Source organism: Chiloscyllium punctatum, chromosome 10 (assembly GCF_047496795.1).
Source record: "Chiloscyllium punctatum isolate Juve2018m chromosome 10, sChiPun1.3, whole genome shotgun sequence".
Taxonomy (NCBI): Eukaryota; Metazoa; Chordata; class Chondrichthyes; order Orectolobiformes; family Hemiscylliidae; genus Chiloscyllium; species Chiloscyllium punctatum.
In genome coordinates this window covers 21,483,772-21,505,092 of record NC_092748.1, presented here as the reverse complement: position 1 = coordinate 21,505,092, position 21,321 = coordinate 21,483,772, and the positions used below count along the sequence as shown (strand labels likewise).

Here is a 21,321-nt window from a genome sequence, read left to right as displayed (position 1 = left end):
AAAGTGCTGTCATAAAAATTTACAACACAGAGAATGGCCCTTCAGCCAGTGTCTGCGCTGGTCAAAAACAATCACCTAAGTAATCTAAACTCATTTTTCAGCACCTGGCCCATAGCCTTGTTTGCATTGACATGACAAGTGTGAGGGTTTTGGCCTGTACAACTCTCACAGGCAGTGAATTCCAGATTCCCATCATCCTTTGGGGAAAATTCTATGCCCCTTAGTCATTGATCACTCTCTCAAAGAGAAAAGGTTTCCTCCTGTCTACGCTATCTATACTCATAATTTTATACATCTTCAGAAAGTCAAAGGCACCTTGATCAATTACTGCAGCGCAGCTAGTAGATGGGGAGCACTGTTGCCACTGTGTGTTGGTGGAAGCGAGTAAATGTTGAAGATGTTGGATGGAGTGCCAATCAAATGAGCTGCTTAGACTTATATCGTGACGAGCTTCTTCATTGTCATTGGAGCTGCACTGATCCAGGCAATTGAAGAGTACTGCATCACATAGGTGACTTTTGCCTTTTGTATAGTGGACAAGCTTTGTAGAGATGAGACTAATTCCTCACCACAGAATTCTTAGCCTCTGAGAGTCTCTTATTAATGCATTATTTATATGGCTGGCTCAGTTCACTTTCTGGTTAATTGTGACCCCCAGGATGTTAGGGAGGCAATGGCCTGGTGGTATTATTGCTAGACTATTAATCTAGAGACACTGGGGACTGAGTTTGAACCTTGTCATGGCAGGTGGCGGAATTTCAATTGAATAAAAATCTGGATTTAAATCTCAGTGACCATGAAATCACTGCCTACCATTGGGAAAAACACATTTAGTTCAGTAATGTCCTTTAGGGAAGGAAACTTCCATCCTTGCAATTCCTTGCGGCATGGTGGCTCAGTGGTTAGCACTGCTGACTCTTAGTGCCAGGGACCTGGGTTCAATTCCCACCTCAGGCGACTCTCTGTGTGGAGTTTGCACATTCTCCCCGTGTCTGCGTAGGTTTCCTCCGGGTGCTCCGGTTTACTCCCACAGTCCAAAGATGTGCAGGTTAGGTGAATTGGCCATGCTAAATTGCCTGTAGTATTAGGTGGATTAACCAGGGGTTAATGTAGGGGAATGGGTCTGGGTGAGTTGCTCTTCGGAGGGTCGGTGTGGACTTGTTGGGCCGAAGGGCCTGTATCCACACTGTAGGTAATCTAATGTAATCTAATCCAATCTTACCTGGTCTGACTCGGGACCAACAGCAATGTGGTTGACTCTCATTGTCCTCTGGGAAGTTGGGGATGGGCGATAAATGCTAGCCTTGCCAGTGAAGCCTCATCCATGTATGAGTGAAAATGTTATTGTAGTGAGACATTCATTGAATATCAAGGGAGATGGTTCCTCTTGTCTGAGCTCGTCATTGCCTAGCGTGTTACTTGTCATTAATCAGCCTAATTATGGATTTTGTCCAGGCCTTGCTACATATGAGCTCATTTTGCTTCATGATCTGAGCAGTTGTGAACAGTGGGAATAAAAGATTCTACACAGTATGGAGTGGTTCATATAGTGTAAACTTAGCAGAGAGTGGTTGGGCTGTTTCTGCAGTGTATATTCTATGGAAGAGTGGGTGAGCTCTCTGCAGTGTCCTGGACAATACTTTCTCCATCAATCAGCATACTAAAACAAGTTAACAGATCATTATCACATTACTGTTTTCGGTCACAGGGCAGAATCTGAGTGTTTCATAATTGTGAGTGACTCAACACTTTATGGGTATACATCAGTTTATGCTTAGCTGAGCTATTTTTCACAGGAATACTTATCGGAATATTTGGGAAAGACAGAACAATTTTTTTCCAATGTAATAGGGGTACAGATGTTAACTTTTATTGCTTCCAACAGGGGGAAGAAGAGAAATCCATTTAGATGAAAACTTCTTCGTTGGTTTTGCTAAAACATCACTGAGGCCAGAAGAATTATTGCTGTCAGTCTTCATACCGTATTCCAGAAAGGTAGGTCATTGAAGAAGTAATTGGTGTGATCAGAAAGTGTGCTGAAAAGTCAGCTGTGAAAATCAGTGTCACTGATGAATGATTCTACACATTTATCCCTTGATGGGTGAGAGGGACCAATCAATTTGAAGAGTGGCAAGTTGGAAGGGCTCCATGCTAAAAGTAGCCTGGATTTTAGTTTGTCACTAAAGCTCATGGCAAAAGGACACAACACCAACTTGCATTTATGTGGTACCTTCCACAGAGAAAAACATCCAAAGGCATTTTGCCGAGACCTAAACAGACAGAAATTGAGATATTAGGAGGATTGTTGATCAGCTTGGTTTTAAAGCAGGTTCGAGGACTACTGTTAAATCAGCAAGTTAGAGGCAGAAGATTGAGGGAAGGAAGAAAACCCAGATCACAGTCCCTAAAACACTCAAAACATTGCTGCTCGTGATAGTGGTATGTACAAATGGTTAGTGTCAGAACTCTTGGAAAGTTGAACAGCCACCAATGCCAGGAATATGTGGGTGATGAGTGAATTGAACATGGCATTAGAATAAGGCCAACAGAGTTTTGAAGGCACCCAGTGACAGCGAAGGAGTGTGATATATTTCTAAGTCAGTTTGATGTGTGGCTTGGAGGGGTTCTGGATCTTTTACCTTTGGTTCTGTTACCTTTGGTCTTCTCTGTGGTAGAGGTAATACATTTTGAAAATGCTATCTTAAGGAGCATTGGTGACTTGTTGCAGATCATCTTTTGAACAGTACACATTGCTGCTGTTATGCACTGGTATTGAAGGGAATAAATGTTGAAGATGTTAGATGTGATGCCGATCAAATGGCCTGCTTTGTCCTGGATGTTGTCAAGCTTCTTGAGTGTTGTTCAAGATAGATTAATCCAAACAAATGGAGAGTATTCCATCACACAAGGGCAGCGTGTTGGCTCAGTGGGTAGCACTGCTGCCTCATAGCGCCAGAGAATCATCCGTGTGGAGCTTGCATGTTCTCCTTGTGTCTGTGTGGATTTCCTCTGGGTGCTCCGGTTTCCTCCCACTGTCCAAAGATGTGCAGGTTAGCTGGATTGGCTTTGCTAGAAAAATTGCCCATAGCATCCAGGGTGTGCAGGCTAGGTTGGTTCGCCATGGGAAATGTAGGATTACACAGGTAGGGGGTTGGGTCCAGTATTGATGCTGTTTGGAAGATTGGTGTGGACTTGAGGGCCGAATGGTCAGCTTCCACATTGTAGGGATTCTAAGATGATTCTATGACTCCTGACTTGCACTTTGTAGATAGAGGACAGGCTGTCAGGAGGCAGGAGAAAAATCACCTGCCACAGAATTCTCAAACACTGACCTGCTCTTCTTGGCACAGTATTTATTTAGATGGTTCTGTTGAGTTTCTGCTCAAGGTGCTGATAGCAGGGTATTTAGTAATAGCTATGCTGTTAAATATCAAAGGTGATGGTTGGATTCAGTCTTGTTGGAGATAGTCAAAGCCTGGCACTTGTAGCATTAATGTTACTTGCTGCTTATCAACCCAAGATGGACTACTGAAGAAATATGAATGGTGCCAAATGTTATGCAATCATCAGTGAACATCCTCACTTCTGACTTTATGATAAAAGGGAAGGTTATTGCTGAAGATATTTGGGTGTAGGACACTGTTCTGCAAACCTTCTGAGAGATATGTGAGGGCTGAGATGATAGACTCCGACAACAGTTCCAGGTGACAACACTTTCAATGAAAGGATGTTAAGAGATAGGGCAGTAGTTGTTAGGATAGATGGTCCAAGGATGGATTTCCTGAGGGAAGGGTAATGACAGTGGTTTCAAAAAGGAGAGAGAGAGAAACTGAGCACAAATTATTTACAATTGTCAGGTAGGCATGAGGGCCAGAAGGAAGTCAGCAATTTAGTGGGAATGAGTGAAGGTTGAAAACTGATGACTGTAAGTGTTTATGGATCCTGCTAAGATTGTCTTTTAAAAGTCTGGGGATTGTCATGGAACAGAAAACAGTAGGAGATGGAGAGTTCTGTAGTTTCAAAGTTTTGGGAAACACAGACCTCAATTTTGAGACTGATTAGATTTCTTAAGTCAGGAGGTGAAGGTGTTTCTCAGGAAGCCTGTCCCTCCATACATTGGAGTTTGAAGGTCTTTATTCTGTACAGGGATCTCTGTCTGGAAGTCATCCTCATTGACAGGTATGCCCCTGTAAGGCATGGAGCACTCTGGAACAAGCTGCTAGCCAAAGGGACAAGCCAAGAACCTGCTACTACTGTAATGGGAGGGCAGGGAATGGTCTGAAATCTGGCATGGCATCTAGATGCTAGGACATGGGGGATACTGTGATCTGATCTAAGGTGACATACATGGCCTGATCCTGGGACGTGCAATCTGAACCCTCTTGCAGTAATGGGAAGACACTTAACCTTTGACCTGAAGCTATCCTTGATTTACCTGAGCTACTGGATTTCTGGAATTCCAGAAGACCTAGCTGACCAGTTTTTAAATAACAGAATAGGTTAAATGTGAGACTTATAATCACTGTTTAATATTAACACGGACAACTCAACTTCTGGGAGCGGTTGCATTAATAATCCTTCACATATAGGAAACAGTAAGAGGAATTTGAAGAGGCTGCCTGGGTTTGAGAGCAGTGTTCAAATCTCGGATGGACCTAAGTTTTATACAGAGCTACAGAGTTGTGTCTGTCATGTGAGAGAAAATGAACTTCATGGAGGTGGTATTAGCAACGCAGGAAAAGTTAGGAGTTCCTTTGAAGTCACAAAGAAGTATTGAGACCAAGTAAGTTGCTTGAAAAGACATTTGGGATGGATTGCCTCTGCATTCAGGATATAAAGCCAGGACAAAAGTTACTGATTAGCAGTGGGGGAGTGCTAAATTTGGATGGTCCGCTGGTCAGTTATCTTGGTAGGGAGCCCAATGTAAGATGCTGTTATGGAAATGAATGTCACCAATGAATGGCGTAGGCCTCAAGCTTGTCATTGTTCAAGACACTCCAGCAATTTCTTGGACTAGTAATTAAAAGCATTTTGATTAATTTTGTTATTTTAACCATCTTTGCAAAAGCCCCATCTCTATGATCATTGTGTCTGACCAGTTGCCAGTGAAGTGATGACATGTGCCAACACACTGGCTTTGATGATGTTCAGGCTCAATTTTGGACCAATCACAGCTTTCTGTGCTGATGTTTGCATTTTGGAAAAGCAAGTCTTAGCAGGACTTATCCACTTATTGGTAAGGTCCTAGGGAGTGTTGCTGAACAAAGAGACCTTGGAGTGCAGGTTCATAGCTCCTTGAAAGTGGAGTCGCAGGTAGATAGGATAGTGAAGAAGGCTTTTGGTATGCTTTCCTTTATTGGCCAGAGAATCGAGTACAGGAATTGGGAGGTCATGTTGCAGCTGTACAGGACATTGGTTCGGCCACGTTTAGAATATTGCATGCAATTCTGGTCTCCTTCCTATCAGAAAGATGTTGTGAAACTTGAAAGGGTTCAGAAAAGATTTACAAGGATGTTGCCAGGGTTGGAGGATTTGTAGGGAGAGGCTGGATAGGCTAGGGTGTTTTCCCTGGAGCGTCGGAGGTTGAGAGGTGACCTTATAGAGGTTTATAAAATCATGAGGGACATGGATGGGATAAATTGACAAAGCCTTTTCCCTGGGGTGGGGGAGTTCAGAACTAGAGGGCATAGGGTTTAGGGTGAGAGGGGAAAGATATAAAAGAGACCTACTTTTTCATTCAGAGGGTGGTACGTGTATAGAATGAGCTGCCAGAGGAAGTGGTTGAGGCTAGTACAACTGCAACATTTAAAAGGCATCTGGATGGGTATATGAATAGGAAGGGTTTGGAGGGTTATAGGCCAGGTGCTGGCAGGTGGGACTAGATTGGGTTCGGATATCTGGTCAGCATGGACAAGTTGGGCCAAAGGGTCTGTTTCAGTGCTGTACATCTCTATGACTCTATGAGGATGCTACCAGTATAGCGTCAGATTGGATAATGAATGAGCAAATCAGGGACGTCAAGGAGAAGTAATTCTTGCTGACTTTGTTTCAACCAGGGATATGTGGCATTTGATGGGACTTGGTCCTTCATCAACAACATTTGCATTTTATCTGGTATTAAGCATATTATCAGTTCTGAAGTATAGTCATATTGGATTCAAAAGGTTAACTCTGATTTTCTCTCCACAGATGCTGCCAGACCTGCTAAGTTTCTCCAGCATTCTCTCTGTTTGTTTCATGTTATCCCTTCCCCCAATTGAATAGGTTCATGCTATAAAGACAAAGACAATGTGGTTGAGGAGAATACTGAGATATAGTCAACTGATCTAGATGGGATTGAGGTGCATAAGGAGGAAGCGTTAGCAATTCTGGAAAGTGTAAAAATAGATAAATAAGGCCAGATGAGATTAATTCTAGGATTCTCTGGGAAGCCAGGGCCTTTGGCTTTGATCTTTAAGTCATCATTGTCTACAGGAAAAGTTCCCCATGGTAGGCTATAGCACAAAATATGGAGGCTAGGATCAGAAATTGGCTAGCTGAAAGAAGACAGAGGGTGGTGGTTGATGGGAAATATTCATCCCAGAGTTCAGTTACTAGTGGGGTACTGCAAGGATCTGTTTTGGATCGACTGTTGTTTAGTAATTTTTATAAATGACCTGGATGAGGGTGTAGAAGGATGGGTTAGTAAATTTGCAGATGACACGGAGGTTGGTAGAGTTGTGGATAGTGACAAAGGATGTTGTAGGTCACTTAGACATAGATAAGCTGCAGTGCTGGGCTGAGAGATGGCAAATGGAGTTTAATGTGGAAAAGCTTGGGGTGATTCACTTTGGAAGGAGTAACAGGAATACAGAGTACTGGGCTATTGGTAAGATTCTCGGTAGTGTAGATGAGCAGAGAGATCTCGATGTTCATGTACATAGTTCCTTGAAAGTTGCCACCCAGGTTGATAGGATTGTTATAAAGGCATTCGGTGTGTTAGCTTTCATTCGTAGAGGGATTGAGTTTCAGAACCATGAGATCATGTTGCAGCTGTACAAAACTCTGGTGCACCACATTTGGAGTATTGCATACAGTTCTGGTCACCTCATTATAGGAAGGATGTGGAAGCTTTGTATAGTGTGCAGAGGAAATTTACTGGGATGTTGCCTGGTATGGAGGGAAGGTCTTACGAGAAAAGCTGAGGGATTTGAGGCTGTTATTGTTAGAGAGATAAGGGTTGAGAGGTGACTTAATTGAGACAGAAAAGATGATCAGAGGGTTAGATAGGGTGGACAGTGAGAGCCCTTTTTCCTCAGATGGCAATGGTTACCACGAGGGGACGTAGCCTTAAATTGAGGGGTGATAGATATAGGACAGATGTCACAGGTAGTTACTTTACTCAGAGAGTAGTAGGGAAGTGGAACGCACTGCCTGCAACAGTAGTAGACTTGCCAACTTTAAGGGCATTTAAATGGTCATTGGATAGGCATATAGATGAGAATGGAATAGTGTAGACTAGATGGGCTTCAGATTGATTCCACAGGTTGACACAGCATCAAGGGCTGAAGGGCCTGTACTGCGCTGTAATGTTCAATGTTCTATGTTCTAATGTGAGTTGCCAGTATCTTCAATTTAGAATCGATCAATCATTTCAGAAGGAAGAGAGGTGGTAGGATAAATGCTAAACCTTTTCAGAGCATTGGTCAGGCCTTGATTAAACTGCAGTAATTTGGCCAATTCTGGACAACACACTTTAGGGATATGGACAGATTGTAAGAATTGGCATTGTTCTCCTCAGATTACAGAGGGTAAGGTCTAATTTATTAGAGGTATTCAAAATGATGAACGATTTCAACAGAGTCAGTGAGAAACTGTTTCTACTGGCAGAATGGCTGTTAACCAAAGCATTTCAGATACTTGGCAAAAGAACCAGGTGTGACATAAAATTTTTATTATCTGAAGAGTCTGGAATGTCCTATTTGAAATGGTAGTGGAAGCATTTAAATGGTAATTTTCAAACGGGAAATGGGTCAGTGTTTGAACTGGAAACATTTACTGAGCTCTGGGATTGGAATCATGGAGTGGGACTGATGGTATTGCTTTTTTCGTGAGTTGGCACCAGCACCAGGGGCTGAATGGCCTCCATATGTGCCACGTCTTTCTCTGAAATACAGAAAAACTCACAAAATAAGTTGGTTATACTCTCACCTTTTTTGCAGTGGCAGTTTGTGTTGGCATTTCGCCAGGCCCCCCGTCGGCAAAATGCCTTCTCCACGGTGAATGCAGGAATGCAGGTCGTATTCAAAGATGAGACGAATGTCATTACTGACCTGAGGATGTTCTTCGGAGGAGTGGGCCCCACCACCGTATTTGCAAAGAGATGCAGCAAGGAGCTAACTAACCGGTAAGCCTGAAAATATTCAGAATATTCATGTAGTTAAGCTGGAGACCACTTTTCAATGTCAGGCCACAAAGGAAAATTTGTCCACTTGATATATTTCATTCCCCTTAGTTTTTTGACTAGTTTACCAGGGCGTTGTAGCTGTTTTGGCTTCCTCCTTCTTGGTTTATATTTAATTTGAGATGCACAGAAGCCAGATCTAAACAGCTACACTTATCTCTCTAGTAGCAATTTGAATTCAAGTTTATGTCCGGTTTTCATAAATTTGGAGTAGCAGCTATATTTATCACCAGTATCACCCAGAATCTTGTCTTATCAATGCATAAATCATCGTTGTCTTCGCAAATTGCTATGGCACTTGTTCACACGCACAATCTAGATAGCTCGGCTGTGGGCTGCCAGTGATTGTCTGTAGATTTCACAATTGCTCAGATTCTGAGTGTGTAACTTGTAACCTCTTCATTCCTGAAACAGATCCTGGGATGAGAATCTGCTGCGTCAGACCTGTGAGCTGCTGCTTGATGATATTTCACTCCCTGACTCAGCACCTGGAGGGAGTGTGCAGTTCCGCAGGACATTGACCATCAGTTTCTTCTACAAGTTCTACCTACAAGTGTGGCAGAGATTGCAGCAACTATTGGGCAAGGAGGCAAGATATACGTATTCCATGGCTGGTGATATGTGGGACGTGGGAAGAGGACGTTGGGATGGTCATGAGAAGGGGAATGTTGGGGGTGGTTGGATGGAGGAAGCTGAAACAACATGAGACTTAAGTGGTCCTCATGGGGCTCAGAAAGACCTTTCCTTCTCCTTGGTCCCACGAACAAAAGTTACTAAAGAGAGAACCTCATCACGTTCTGAACCCCTTCATGTCCCAATCCACTGCAGACCTGCTGTGGATTCTCCTCTAATTTTGGAATTCGCCACATTAGTTTGTTAAGCTTTGGTGAAGGTGTGAAAGGAATGGGTTCAAAGAGGCCATAGTATGTTATTGTGAAAGTACTTTCAGCCATTGATTTTTGCTACATTAGAAACGCCCAAGACAACTTAGGGCATGAGATTTGTGGGGTGCGGAAGGCATCGTGCATTGTGTATCTGTCCGTGGTATTTCATAGAATACCTACAGTGTGGAAACAAACCATTTGACCCATCAAGTCTATACCAACCCTCCAAAGAATGTCCCACCAGATCTATTCCCTTATTCTATTGCTCTGTATTTCCCCTGACTAATGCATCTAGCCTACACATCTCTGAACACTATGGGCAATTTAGCACGGCCAATTCACCTGACCTGTACATCTTTGGACTATGGGAGAAAACAGGAACACCTGGAGGAAACCCACGCATACATGGGGAGAATGTATGCCTGAAGTATTTGATTGGTTTATGCTGAACCTGTCAAAATGGGCAAGTAGGTATACCTGCATATAAATGAGAACATGCAAAAATTCAAACATATGACACCCAAAAGGCAAATTTGAAGGTCAGGCAAAGACCAGCTGATGAATCCAGCCACCCCTGCACTCTATGATGAATGAAACATTGTGAGTGAATGCTTCCTTACTCCTCTATCCCCCACTGCCATGTAATCTCCAGGATAGGCAGAAAAAACAGTACAAATCTCAGGGCCATCAAGAAGGGAAAAATCCTCAAATCAATTCTATTAGAGCCAGTCCAGGATATCATGTGGTGATGAGATACTTAGCTTCTAAGTGATTTGATCTTTTCTGAAGTTAGGAATGTACTCAACGTCCTATTGAAAACAACACAAAGAGTCACCCCTCATCCTTCCAGCTTGCAATGTAAGCACTACTCTCTGCATTACTTAAACTCACTGCTCCTTTTCATTTTCTGACTAGGATCCGTTTGGTGCAAACATCCCAGAGCGACTGTGTAGTGCAACAATCCCATTTTCGATTGAGCTGCCTCGGGGCTTCCAAAGTTTCCAGGTCAGTTGATCTTTGTGAAGGATATCAATAGCGATGATGATTGATCCAAGGACCATCGTGCTTTGAACTCTGACAGAAACCCCTCTCGAATTGGATCTCTTGATGAGACAGTTTCTTTTTTTGTGAGTTAACAGGTTGTGACACCTATTTTTACACTAGTGAAGGTTTAGCTGCAAGTTTATCTGAGTCGATGGGATGACTGAAAGAGGTTGGATTTGAAGCAAATTCAGGAGAGAGGTTGAGTAGTCTGATCCACCAATTAGCCTGATCTTTATACTCTTTCTGTTCCACAAAAGATTGCATTTATACAGCACCTTTAATGTAGTAAAAATTCCAAGGTACCGATTAGACCAGTTATCAGATGGTGTTTGGCAAAGATCCATATGCGGAATATTAGGTTAAAACTTGTGGTCAGCATCGGTGCTGAGTGCATTGCTACAGTGTAAAAATATTTCCTCAACCTGACCCCTTTATAGTTTCAGATGTATCTTCTGATCCAAACTGAAGCTTCAGGTCAGTACAGCCAGCCCAGGAAAAGTTCATTAGGTGCAAGCAAAGCTTGAAGAGAAGGCAGGATATCCCTCTTTCACAATAGTAGCTGTTGTATTTATATTGTTACAGATTTTTTCTAGAGCCCATCTTTTCAGAAGCCGGGTAAGTCAGTAACTGGATAAATTCTGTAAGTGGTGGATCAGTAAAGGAGGAGCCAGGAGTGGGGAACTCAAGGGTGCTCAGGGGAACTCAGTACAGGATTGTGCGGGTAGCCCAGTAGTTGGGTGGTTGGTGGGCTAGTCAGGTCCAGTGCGGGGTGGTCAGGTGTCAGATGGTTGGAGGTTTACTTAGGTATGTTGGCTGGTATAGTGGAGTCTAATCAAAGGGGCAGTTGATTTGTGGGGATGGAGGTGGAGTAGGTGGGTACTGGGCTTGAGACAGTAGGTGGTGCTAGCTGAGTTGCATTAACTGATTTCCGATTCAGTACAAGGATTAAAATGCTTCCCAAACATTTTCTCATCATGGCCCCAGTTTGGTGCTTGAAAGTCATCAAGACGTCATACCTGTGAGAGCAGAGTGGTGGGGTACGTGTCTGTGAGAAGATGGGGTGCAGAAGATGCCTGTGAGATTTAGGATTGGAGAAACAACACCTGTGGGTAGAGAGGAAATGCCTGTGAGAGCAGTGGAGATTTGGGGAAGTTACCTGTAAGAGCAGCATATGTTTTGGTGGGAGGGTGGCTATATGGGGAATGTCTAAGAACTAAGGGGGGTACAAGAGGGGGATAGAGATCTATAAGAGATGGGAGATAATCACCATTTAATCCACATGGATTTTAAGTATAAAAAAATCCCTAGCTTCCCAAGAGGAATTTTTGGTCAGGATTCAGGCCTGCAACATCAAGCAGCTCAAGTGGCATGGTGGCTCAGTGGTTAGCACTGCTGCCTCACAGTGCCAGGGACCTAGGTTCGATTCTAGCTTTGGGCGACTGTCTGTATGGAGCTTGCACATTCTCCCCGTGTCTGCGTGGGTTTCCTCCGGGTGCTCTGGTTTCCTCCCACAGTCCAAAGATATGCAGGTTAGGTGAATTGGCCAGGGGAAGTGTAGAGTAATAGGGTAGGGGTATGGATCTGGGCGGGATACTGTTCGGAAAGTTGGTGTGGACTCGTTGCGCCAAATGACCTGTTTCCACACTGTAGGGATTCTATGATTCAGATAAGCCATATTCACTATTTAACAAACTGCAAGATTACAAACAGCTAAAACTTGGTCAGTGAACCACGGATGTCATTGGAGCTTGTGACCCCACTGGGAGTCAAAATTCACAGTTTGGAAAGCTCTGAGTTAAATTGCCAAACAGTTCCAGAGGCAGAGTAGGTGTCCAGTTACATTACATGTATTGAAGTATTCTCCCTGGATTCAAGATTGAAGACTTTGATGAAGGCTCACAGACATCAGGGAATCACCCCGTCGAAATGTTCAATTGCAGCATGTGTGACCATTAGGGATTCTGAAGGAGTCCGATGTGCATTTCTTCACTTGCCCATCACCAATGTTCCTGAGACCTGATGACTTCAACCATTAAGTCGAATAATTGGAACTTGACCAAGATGCTGTGTTTAAGGAGCATCGTAAAGGTGGAGAGAGAGGTTTGGTGGAGAGGTACAGAGGTTTAGGTAGGAGGTTCCAGGGGTTCGGGCAAAGACATCTGATAATTGTTCAGGTGTCTGAACTGGTGTATTTACATTGCCACCCAACAGTTCAGCGTTTATTCCAAAATGCATTGCTTTCCCACAATGCAGCATTAGCACAGGTTTATGGAAACCAAATGTCAACAGGTGAGATTACCAGATGGAAAAGAAAAATGCCTTTTTCCATTTTGGTGGTTGCATGGAGTTATTGGCTAACAAAGGATTAAGGATGGTTTAGAATTAAATCAAAGTGACTATAAAGCTACCAAAACTGTAACAAACCTGAGGATTGGAAGGATTTAAGAAAAAAGCACACTAGGAACAAGAAACTGGAAGGAGATTGAGGAATAGAATGAAGTTAGTATTTTCTTTATTCAGTCATAGGATGTGGGCATCCTGGCTAGGCTAGTGAATATTTCCCATCCCTAGTTGCCCTTGACTAGGTGGTGGTGAGTTGTTTTCTTGAACCCCCGCAGTCCATCTGTGGGTAGACTCTCAATGCCATGAGGGAGGGAGCTCCAGGACTTTGACCCAGGGACAGTGAAGGAAAGGCAGTATATTTCAAAGTCAGAATTGTGTGTAGCTCAGAGGAAACATGGAGTTGGTGGTGTTCTGATATATCTTCTGCCCTTGTCCTTCTAGATAGTAGTAGTCATTAAGTTGGGAGGTATTGTCTGAGTATCTTCTGTAAATTTTTGTAGTTCATCTTGTAGATGGTACACACTGCTGCTACTGACCATTGGTGATGGAAGGACTGGATGCTTGCAGATGTAGTGCCAATCAAACATGCTTTTTTATCGTAGAAGGTGTCACGCTTCTTGAGTGTTGTTGGAGGTGCACACAGCTGGGCAAGTGGGGAGTATTCTATCCTGACTTGTGTCTTGTAAATTATTCACAGTAGGATTCTAAGCCTCTGACTTGCTCTTATAACTACACTATGGCTAGTTCTGCTCAGTTTCTGGTCAGTGGTAACCCTCAGAAAGTTGTCAGTGATGGTATTGCCACTGAATGCCAAGGCACAATGGCTAGCTTCTCTTCTACTGGAGATGGCTCTTCTGTGGTGTCAATGCTAGACCATAAGGACGTAAGGCAGAGGAACAGATGTAGGTCATTCAACGCATTGAGTTTGCTGTATCTTTCAATGAGATCATGGTTGATCTGATAATCCTTAACTCTTCTTTCTTGCCTTTTCCCTGTAAACACTGATTCCCTTACTGATTAAAAATTTGTCTGTCTTTGCCTTGAATGTACTTGATGACCCAGCATCTACAGCTCTCTTTGGCAAAGAATTCCATAGATTCACTACTCTCTGAAAAAAGAAATTCCAGCCCACCTTTGTCTTAAAAGTGCAATCTCTTTTTCTGAGGTTATGCCCTCTGGTCCTAGAATTTCCCACAAAGGGCAATGTCCTTTCTACTTCTACCCTGTATTGTCTTCTAAAATTCTTGTATGTGTCATTAAGGCTGCATCTCTTCCTGTAAACTCCAGTGAGTACAGGCTCAAACTACTCAACATCTCCTCAAGAAAATCCCTCCATACTCAGGATCAACAGAGTGAACCTTCAGTGAACTGCCTCCAGAGCTAGTATTCCTTGGGTAAAGCTACCAAAACTCTTTGTAATGTTCTAGGTGAGATCTAACAAATGCTGTGTCTAGTGTTAATAAATCTTCAATATATTTGCATTCCATTCCCTTTAAACTAAAGGCCAACATTCACATTAACTTCACTGTTACCTACTGAATTTGATTGCTGTTTGAGATCAATGCACAAGGACGCGATCCCTCTGTGTTGCAGTGTTGTGCAGTCTTTCTCCATTTAAATAACAGTCGACTCTTCTATTCTTCCTGCCAAGCTACAATGATGTTTCATTTTTCAATGTTATATTCTATCTGTCAAGTTTTTGTCCACTCATTTAACCTATCTATATCCCTCTGCAGTCTCCCTGTTATCCTTCCACTTGCCTTCCACCTGTTTTAGTGTCATGCACAAACTTGGCTGTAGTATATTCACTTTCCTCATCCAAATCATTATTAATATATATTATAAATAATTGTGACCCAACATTAATTACTGTAAATGTCCCTTTTTTTAAGGACACACCATCTTCTATTAGTTAGCCATTCTTCTAACCATGCTAATATACTACCACTTTTTAAATTTTCCAGTAGAATTTCCTTTCTAGTGAAACCAGTGTTATTGTTAAAATGTGGATGATTCACGTTGGATCCCTCTCCACCTTCTCCAAATTTTCCTCCAGCCCTGGGGAGGTGTCCTTTGCCCAGGCTGGCAACACAACCTTAGGAAGAGTGGTGGACGTTGTTTACTTGGGCTTTTAGTAAAGCCTTTGATGAGATTCTACATGGCAGACTAATTAGTAAAGTTAGATCACAGTGGATTCAGAGCGAGCTTGCCAATTGGATACAAAATTGGCTTAATGGGAGGAGACAGAGAGTGGTAGTGGAGGGTTTTTTCTTGGACTGGAGGTCTGTGACCAGTGGTGTTTCACACGGATCGGTGCTGGGTCAACTTTTGTTTGTTATTTATATGAACGATTTACTTGAAAATGTAGAGGACATGGTTGGTAAGTTTGCGTTTGACACCAAAATCGGTGCTGTGGTGATCAGTGAAGAAGGATATCTAAGATTACAAAGAAATCTTGATGAATTGGATCAATGAGCTGGAGAGTGGCAGATGGAGTTTAATTTGGATAAATGCAAAGTATTGCATTTTGGTAAAACAACCAAGGGTTATTTCGTAAAACTTACACAATTAAAAGTATGGCCTTGGCTAATGCTGTAGAACAGGGACACCTAGTGGTTCATGTACATAATTCTTTGAAATTTGCGTCACATGTATACATAGTGGTTATGAAGGCTTTTAACATGTTGCCTACATTGTTCAGACCTTTGAGTATAGGGGTTGGGGCAATATGTTAAGGTTGTACAGGATGTTGGAGTACTGTGTCCAGTTATTAAACTTGACAGGGTTCATAAAGGATTTACTGAAATGTTGCTTGGAATGGAAGGTTTGAGTTGTAAGGAGAGGCTGAATAAGCTAGGATTTTTTTCACTGGAGTGTAGGAGGTGAGGGGTGACCTTATAGAGGTTTATAAAACCATGAAGGGTATAGCTAAGGGAAATGACAGGTGTCTTTTCCTTAAGTTTGGGGGTTTCAAGACTAGGGGGCATACTTTTAAGGTGAGAGGAGATAGATTTATGAAAGTCATGAGGGGCAACATTTTTACACAGAGAGTGATTCGTGTGTGGAATGAACTTCCAGAGGAAGTGATGGATGCAGGGACAGTTACAACATTTAAGTGACATTTGAATAGTATCTCAATAAGAAATGTTTGGAGGGATATGAGCCAAGAGTATGTAGGTGACTAGTTTAAGTTGTGATTAGGGTCAGCATGGACTGGTTTGACAGAGGGTCTATATGACTCTATGACTCCTGCTCACAGCTGCAGAGGTCAGTAGCTATTCCCCTAATCATACTGTCATGGTCACTTTGTAAGTCTGCTCCTCAGTCCTCACTCTCATTCACACAGCTTGTGAGAATGTTGTAACTACTGGATAATTACAGGCGCTGAAGCTCCTCAAGTGAAACCCCTGGGTTCTCATATCAGCCTCACCTACAATCACACTACAATGTCCCTGATCCCAGACCTGTTTTGAATTATCTCATTTGAAGGGTGTCACCACCCTCTGGAGCAAAGTGTCCAAGTAACTTGCCCCTTCCATGTTGTGGCACAATGTCTGCGACTCAGATTCCAACTCAACCCGGATCCAAAGTTCCTTGAGCCGCAAATATTGATTACAGATGTACTTGCTGTGGACCACATTGGGGTCCAGCAGCTTCCACATGCTGCAACAGTAACATATCACTTGTTCTACCATCTCAATCATACTTGATTTCATTTTTAATTAATTTATTCAAGATTCTCTGCTCTTTAAACTTCATTATAATTATATTAAAAAAAACAAGATTAGTCTTCTACTTAACCGGCTTTATTTTTAAGAAAAAGAAGCGAAGGTAAACACAGGAGATCACAAATGTTACTGTTTTACTTTTAAAGTCTCGGTGAATAGGTTTGGTGAATATTCCTAATGTGGTTCATTCCCTGCACTCCCATCGAGATATGTTTTGTGACAAGTTGCTCTGCCACTGGTCTCTCTGTAGGTAGACTTCCTGATTATTGCTTTTATCTTGTCTCACTCATTGGGACGTATGTTGTCTCCTTGGTGCTTGGGTTGAGGATGCCTCAAAGTGGCTATAGGACATTCTGAAGGAGGAGCCTGAAAACAGTGAGTGGTTGGGGTACAGATTGGTATAGATGATACACTGTTTAAGAAAAAGGGATGTGGCCCTAAACCAGAATAACAGAATATAGGGAGTTGGGAAGTAAGTTGAAAAGTAGGACCTCAAAGGTGGTGATCTCGGGATTGCTACCACTCTCTCGTGTTTGTCAGAGTAGAAATAACAGAATATATCAGTTGAATGCATGGTGAAGAGATGGTATGAGGGGAGGATTTCAGATTCCTGGGACATTTGGACCAGTTCTAGGGGACCAGCACAACTGGCACCAGTACAGGCTGAATGGGTTATACCTGGGCAGGAGTGGGATGGGTGTCCAAGCTGAGTATTTGCTGAAGTGATTGGGGAGGCTTTAAACCCTAAAATGACAGGAGGCAGAAAAAGGGGAACCAAGGACAAGGACAAAAAGAAAGGGGAATAAGAAAAGTAATAGGCAGAGAAATCAAAAATATATTGGGGATCATTACTGAAAATGACGACAGTGGAAAAGAATTGCAAACAATCAAAGAGTGCATGGGTGAACTGCAACAATTATTCATTTTTGTCTGATATAAAAGTAAAACAGGAAAGGTGGTTGATACATGGCTTGCAAGGGAAATTAGAAATAGCATTAGATTAAAGGAAGAGATATACAAATTGGCCAGAAAAAAGCAGCAGACCTGAGGAGTGGAAGCAATTTAGAATTCAGCAGAGGTAACGTAGAAGGTAGGAGCAGGAGGAGACCTTTTGGCCCTTCGGGGCTGCTCCTCATTCACCATGATCATGACTGATTATCTAAAGCCTAATCCTGCTTTCTCCCCATAACCTTGGATCCCATTCGGCCCAAGTGTTATATCCAGCTGCCTCTTGAATACATTCAATGTTTTGGCATCAACTGCTACCTGTGGTAATGAATTCCACAGGCTTACCACTCTTTGGATGGAGAAATGTCTTCTTATCCCCACCCTAAATGGTCTAAATGGTCTAAACTGCATCCTCAGGCAGTGACCCCTGGTTCTGGACACACCCACCATCAGTAACATCCTCCCTGTATCTACCATGTCTAGCCCTGTGAAAATTTTATAAGTCTCAAAGAGATCCCTCCTGATTTGCCTGAACTCCAGTGAAAACAATCCCAACCCAGTCAATCTCTCCTCACACTTCAGTCCCGAAGCATCCTTCCTCAGAAAAGGAGACCAAAGCTGCACACAATATTAAGACAAAGGGACTGATTAAGAAGAGGAAAGTAGGCAGTAAGCTTGAGGGGCACGTATCCTGTAGATATGTGAAGAGAAGAAGATTGATGTAAACCAATGCTTATCCCTTACAGTCAGAAGTAGGGAAATTTGTAATGGGGAACAAAGAAGTGGCTGACCAACTAAATTCATACTTTGGTTCCGTGTTCACAAAGGAGGACTAAAATCACATACAGAAATGATGGGGAACACTGTTTAATAAGAGGGAGGAATGAAGGAAATCAGTAAGGAAATTGTTTTGGGGAAATTGATAAGATTGAAGGCCGATAAATCCCCAGGGCCTCATAACTACATCCCAGAGTAGTTAAAGAATGGCCCTAGAAATAGTCGATGCATTAGTGGTCATCTTCCAAGACTCTGGGACAGTTCCTAGAGATTGGAGAGGACCTAATGTAAGCCCCCATGTTTAAAAAGGAAGATAAAATGGGAAAATAAAATAAATATGGACCAGTGAGCCTGATGTCAGTAGTGGGGCAAACGTTAGAGTTCATTAGAAAAGATTTAATGGCAGATCACTTGGAAAGCAGGGGCAGGATTGGACACAGTCAGAAAAACAAAACAATCGGGGATACTGGAAATCAGAAACAATGACAGAAATTGTTGGATAAACTCCAGCATCTATGGAGAGAAAGCAAAATTAACATTCCAGTTTTTTCTTCAGAACTTCTTTTGCTTTTGAAGGGTCACTGGATTTGAAACATTAATTCTGCTTTCTCTCCTAGATGCAGCCAAAGCTGCTGAGTTTCTTCAGAAATTTCTGTTTTTGTTTCATACAGAGTCAGCATGAATTGACAAAAGAGGAATCCTGCTTGATAAAGCTCCTGGAATTCTTTGTGAATGTAATTAGTAGAATTTGTGAGGGGGAGCCAGTGGATGTGGTTCAGAATGCTTTTGACAAAGTTTCACATAAAAGATTAGCATGTAAAATTAAAGCACATGGAATTTGGAGTAGTCCATTGAAATTGATAGAAAACTGCTTAGCATGCGGGAAGCAAAGAGTAGGAATAAGCAGGACGTTTTACAAATGGCAGGTAGTGACTAGTAGGGCACTGCAGAGATCAATGCTAGGACCCGAGCTATTCACAATATATCTTAGTGATTTAGATGAATGAACGAAAAGTAATATCACCAAATTTGAAAATGACACAAAGCTGGATGATTTGGACGGGTTAAGTGAGTGGATAAATGCATGCATGTAACATGGATAAATGTGGGGTTATCCAACCTTCCTTTAGCAAACTAACAAAGGCAGATTACTAACTGGCTCTAAATTGAGACAGCGTTTATGTGACTTGGGTGTCCTTGTACATCAGTTGCACACAGATGAAGCAGATAGTAAAGAAGGCAAATGGTATGTTGGCCTTCAAAGAGAGAAGCATTGAACACTGGAGAAGGGATGTCTCACTGCAAATTTGACAATTTCAGGATATCACTATCCCAAGCCCTGCCTCCTCATTCCAGGACCGAGGATGATAAGTTGGTAGGAATTTTGGTTTATTGCTTGGGATTCTTCCACATCCAAGTCATGAATTATTTGTGCAATGCAATCTGATGAATGCTTTCAGATTTCTTTAGATTTCCCAACAAGGGTGGTAAGATTCCTCCACTATACTTTGCTTAAAAGTATTAACTGGGCATTTATGATAAAGATTCCAGTGTCTGGGAGTCAGTGTTCAACTCAGGAATCTTCAAGTCTTGCCTTCTGAACTGACTACTCCTTGCTACCCTCTAATGTATTAATGGTCTGGTAGGCACTCACCAGATGACTGGGATCTGTGTTAGATTGTATTTTATCTGGACTTAAACTCCTCTTGTAACAGTCACAAATGCAACGTAACCTCAGGGTTACTAACTTTTTCTGTTCTGTTACTTTGGGGAACAGTTGGCCCCCTTACCTGTGCCATATCCTTTGGGACACTACTGCCTGCAGGTAGTCCCAGCTGTGCTGTTCTGTGGTTGTTCCATTAGGTGAGGCATCTCTTTCTGCATTTGCATGTCTCCCTGGGGAAACTCCCTGGTCTCCCTGTAACCTTCAGGAAAGTGCAAAAGTAACAGGATTGTGATAGAAGGGGATTTCAAGTTCCCCAACCTTAGGAGTTGTCATAGTGTGAAAGGTTTAGATGGAGCAGAATTCTTGAAATGCATCCAGGACAGCTTTTTAAGGCAGTATGTAGACTGTCCTTTAGGTGAGGGATAGTTCTAGATTTAATTTTAAGTAACAAAGCAAGGCAAGTGGTTGAAATATCAGCGAGGGTGTGTTTTACAGACAGCATTCAACATTGTTCTGGAATAGGTCTGAAATAGAAGTTGTCACCTGAGGGAAATCTGAGTTTAATAGAATCTGACATGATTCAGGTAGTATAATAAAACAAACAAATGTGGATGCTGGAGATCTGAAACAAAATCTCCACAGAATTTGTTGGAGAAACTTTGCAGGTCTGGCAGCGTCTGTGGGGAGAAAGCAGAGTTAATGTTTCGAGTCCGGTGACTCTTCATAGAACTGGTTTGGGTATGATTTGGGCAGAGCGGGCTGGGAGCAGATACTGTCTCAAAACAACGGGTTACATTTCCAGAAGGAAATAGAGAGAGTACAGCGCAAACAGTTTCCAATTAAGAAAAAGGATAGAACCATCAAAATCTTATGAAGCAGGCACATTAAAAATAAAAGAATTATGAAGAGTAGGGGCCATTTATGTCCACAGTGGTGATTTGTGTGTAGCCAGAGGATGTAGGCACAGTTCTAAATGTGTCAGTATTCAGTAATGAGGGAGATCGTATGGGTAAACAAATCAGAGAGAAGGTCTGTGATACAACTAAAGAAATTAACATAGTCAGAGAGGATGTTCTGAATGTTCTGGCAGGCATAAAAGTAGAGAAATCTTCAGGGGTGGATGAAATGTACCATTAGGTGAGGTAAGGGAGAAAAAGCAGGTACTGGATTAGTGGTGCTGGAAGAGCACAACAGTTCAGGCAGCATCCAACGAGCAGCAAAATTGATGTTTCGGGCAAAAGCCCTTCATCAGGAATAAAGGCAGTGAGCCTGAAGCATGGAGAGATAAGCTAGAGGAGGGTGGGGGTGGGGAGAGAGTAGCATAGAGTACAATGGGTGAGTGGGGGAGGAGATGAAGGTGATAGGTCAAGGAGGAGAGGGTGGAGTGGATAGGTGGAAAAGGAGATAGGCAGGTTCGACAAGTCCGGACAAGTCAACGAGACAGTGCTGAGCTGGAAGTTTGAAACTAGGATGAGGTGGGGGAAGGGA

The 21,321-nt window shown here is 42.6% G+C and overlaps 1 protein-coding gene across 4 annotated transcripts in view; it reads left to right on the top strand.

Annotated features, from left to right (window-relative positions):
- The window catches only part of LOC140481933 (aldehyde oxidase 3-like), a 141,300-nt gene that overhangs the window by 46,329 nt on the left and 73,650 nt on the right, over window positions 1-21,321 (top strand). For all 4 annotated transcript variants that reach the window (XM_072578645.1, XM_072578643.1, XM_072578644.1 and 1 more), the window contains 4 exons: window positions 1,886-1,995; window positions 8,202-8,386; window positions 8,858-9,032; window positions 10,243-10,332. In XM_072578645.1, the coding sequence (XP_072434746.1) occupies window positions 1,886-1,995; window positions 8,202-8,386; window positions 8,858-9,032; window positions 10,243-10,332 (560 nt within the window). The remainder of the gene's footprint in view (window positions 1-1,885; window positions 1,996-8,201; window positions 8,387-8,857; window positions 9,033-10,242; window positions 10,333-21,321) is intronic.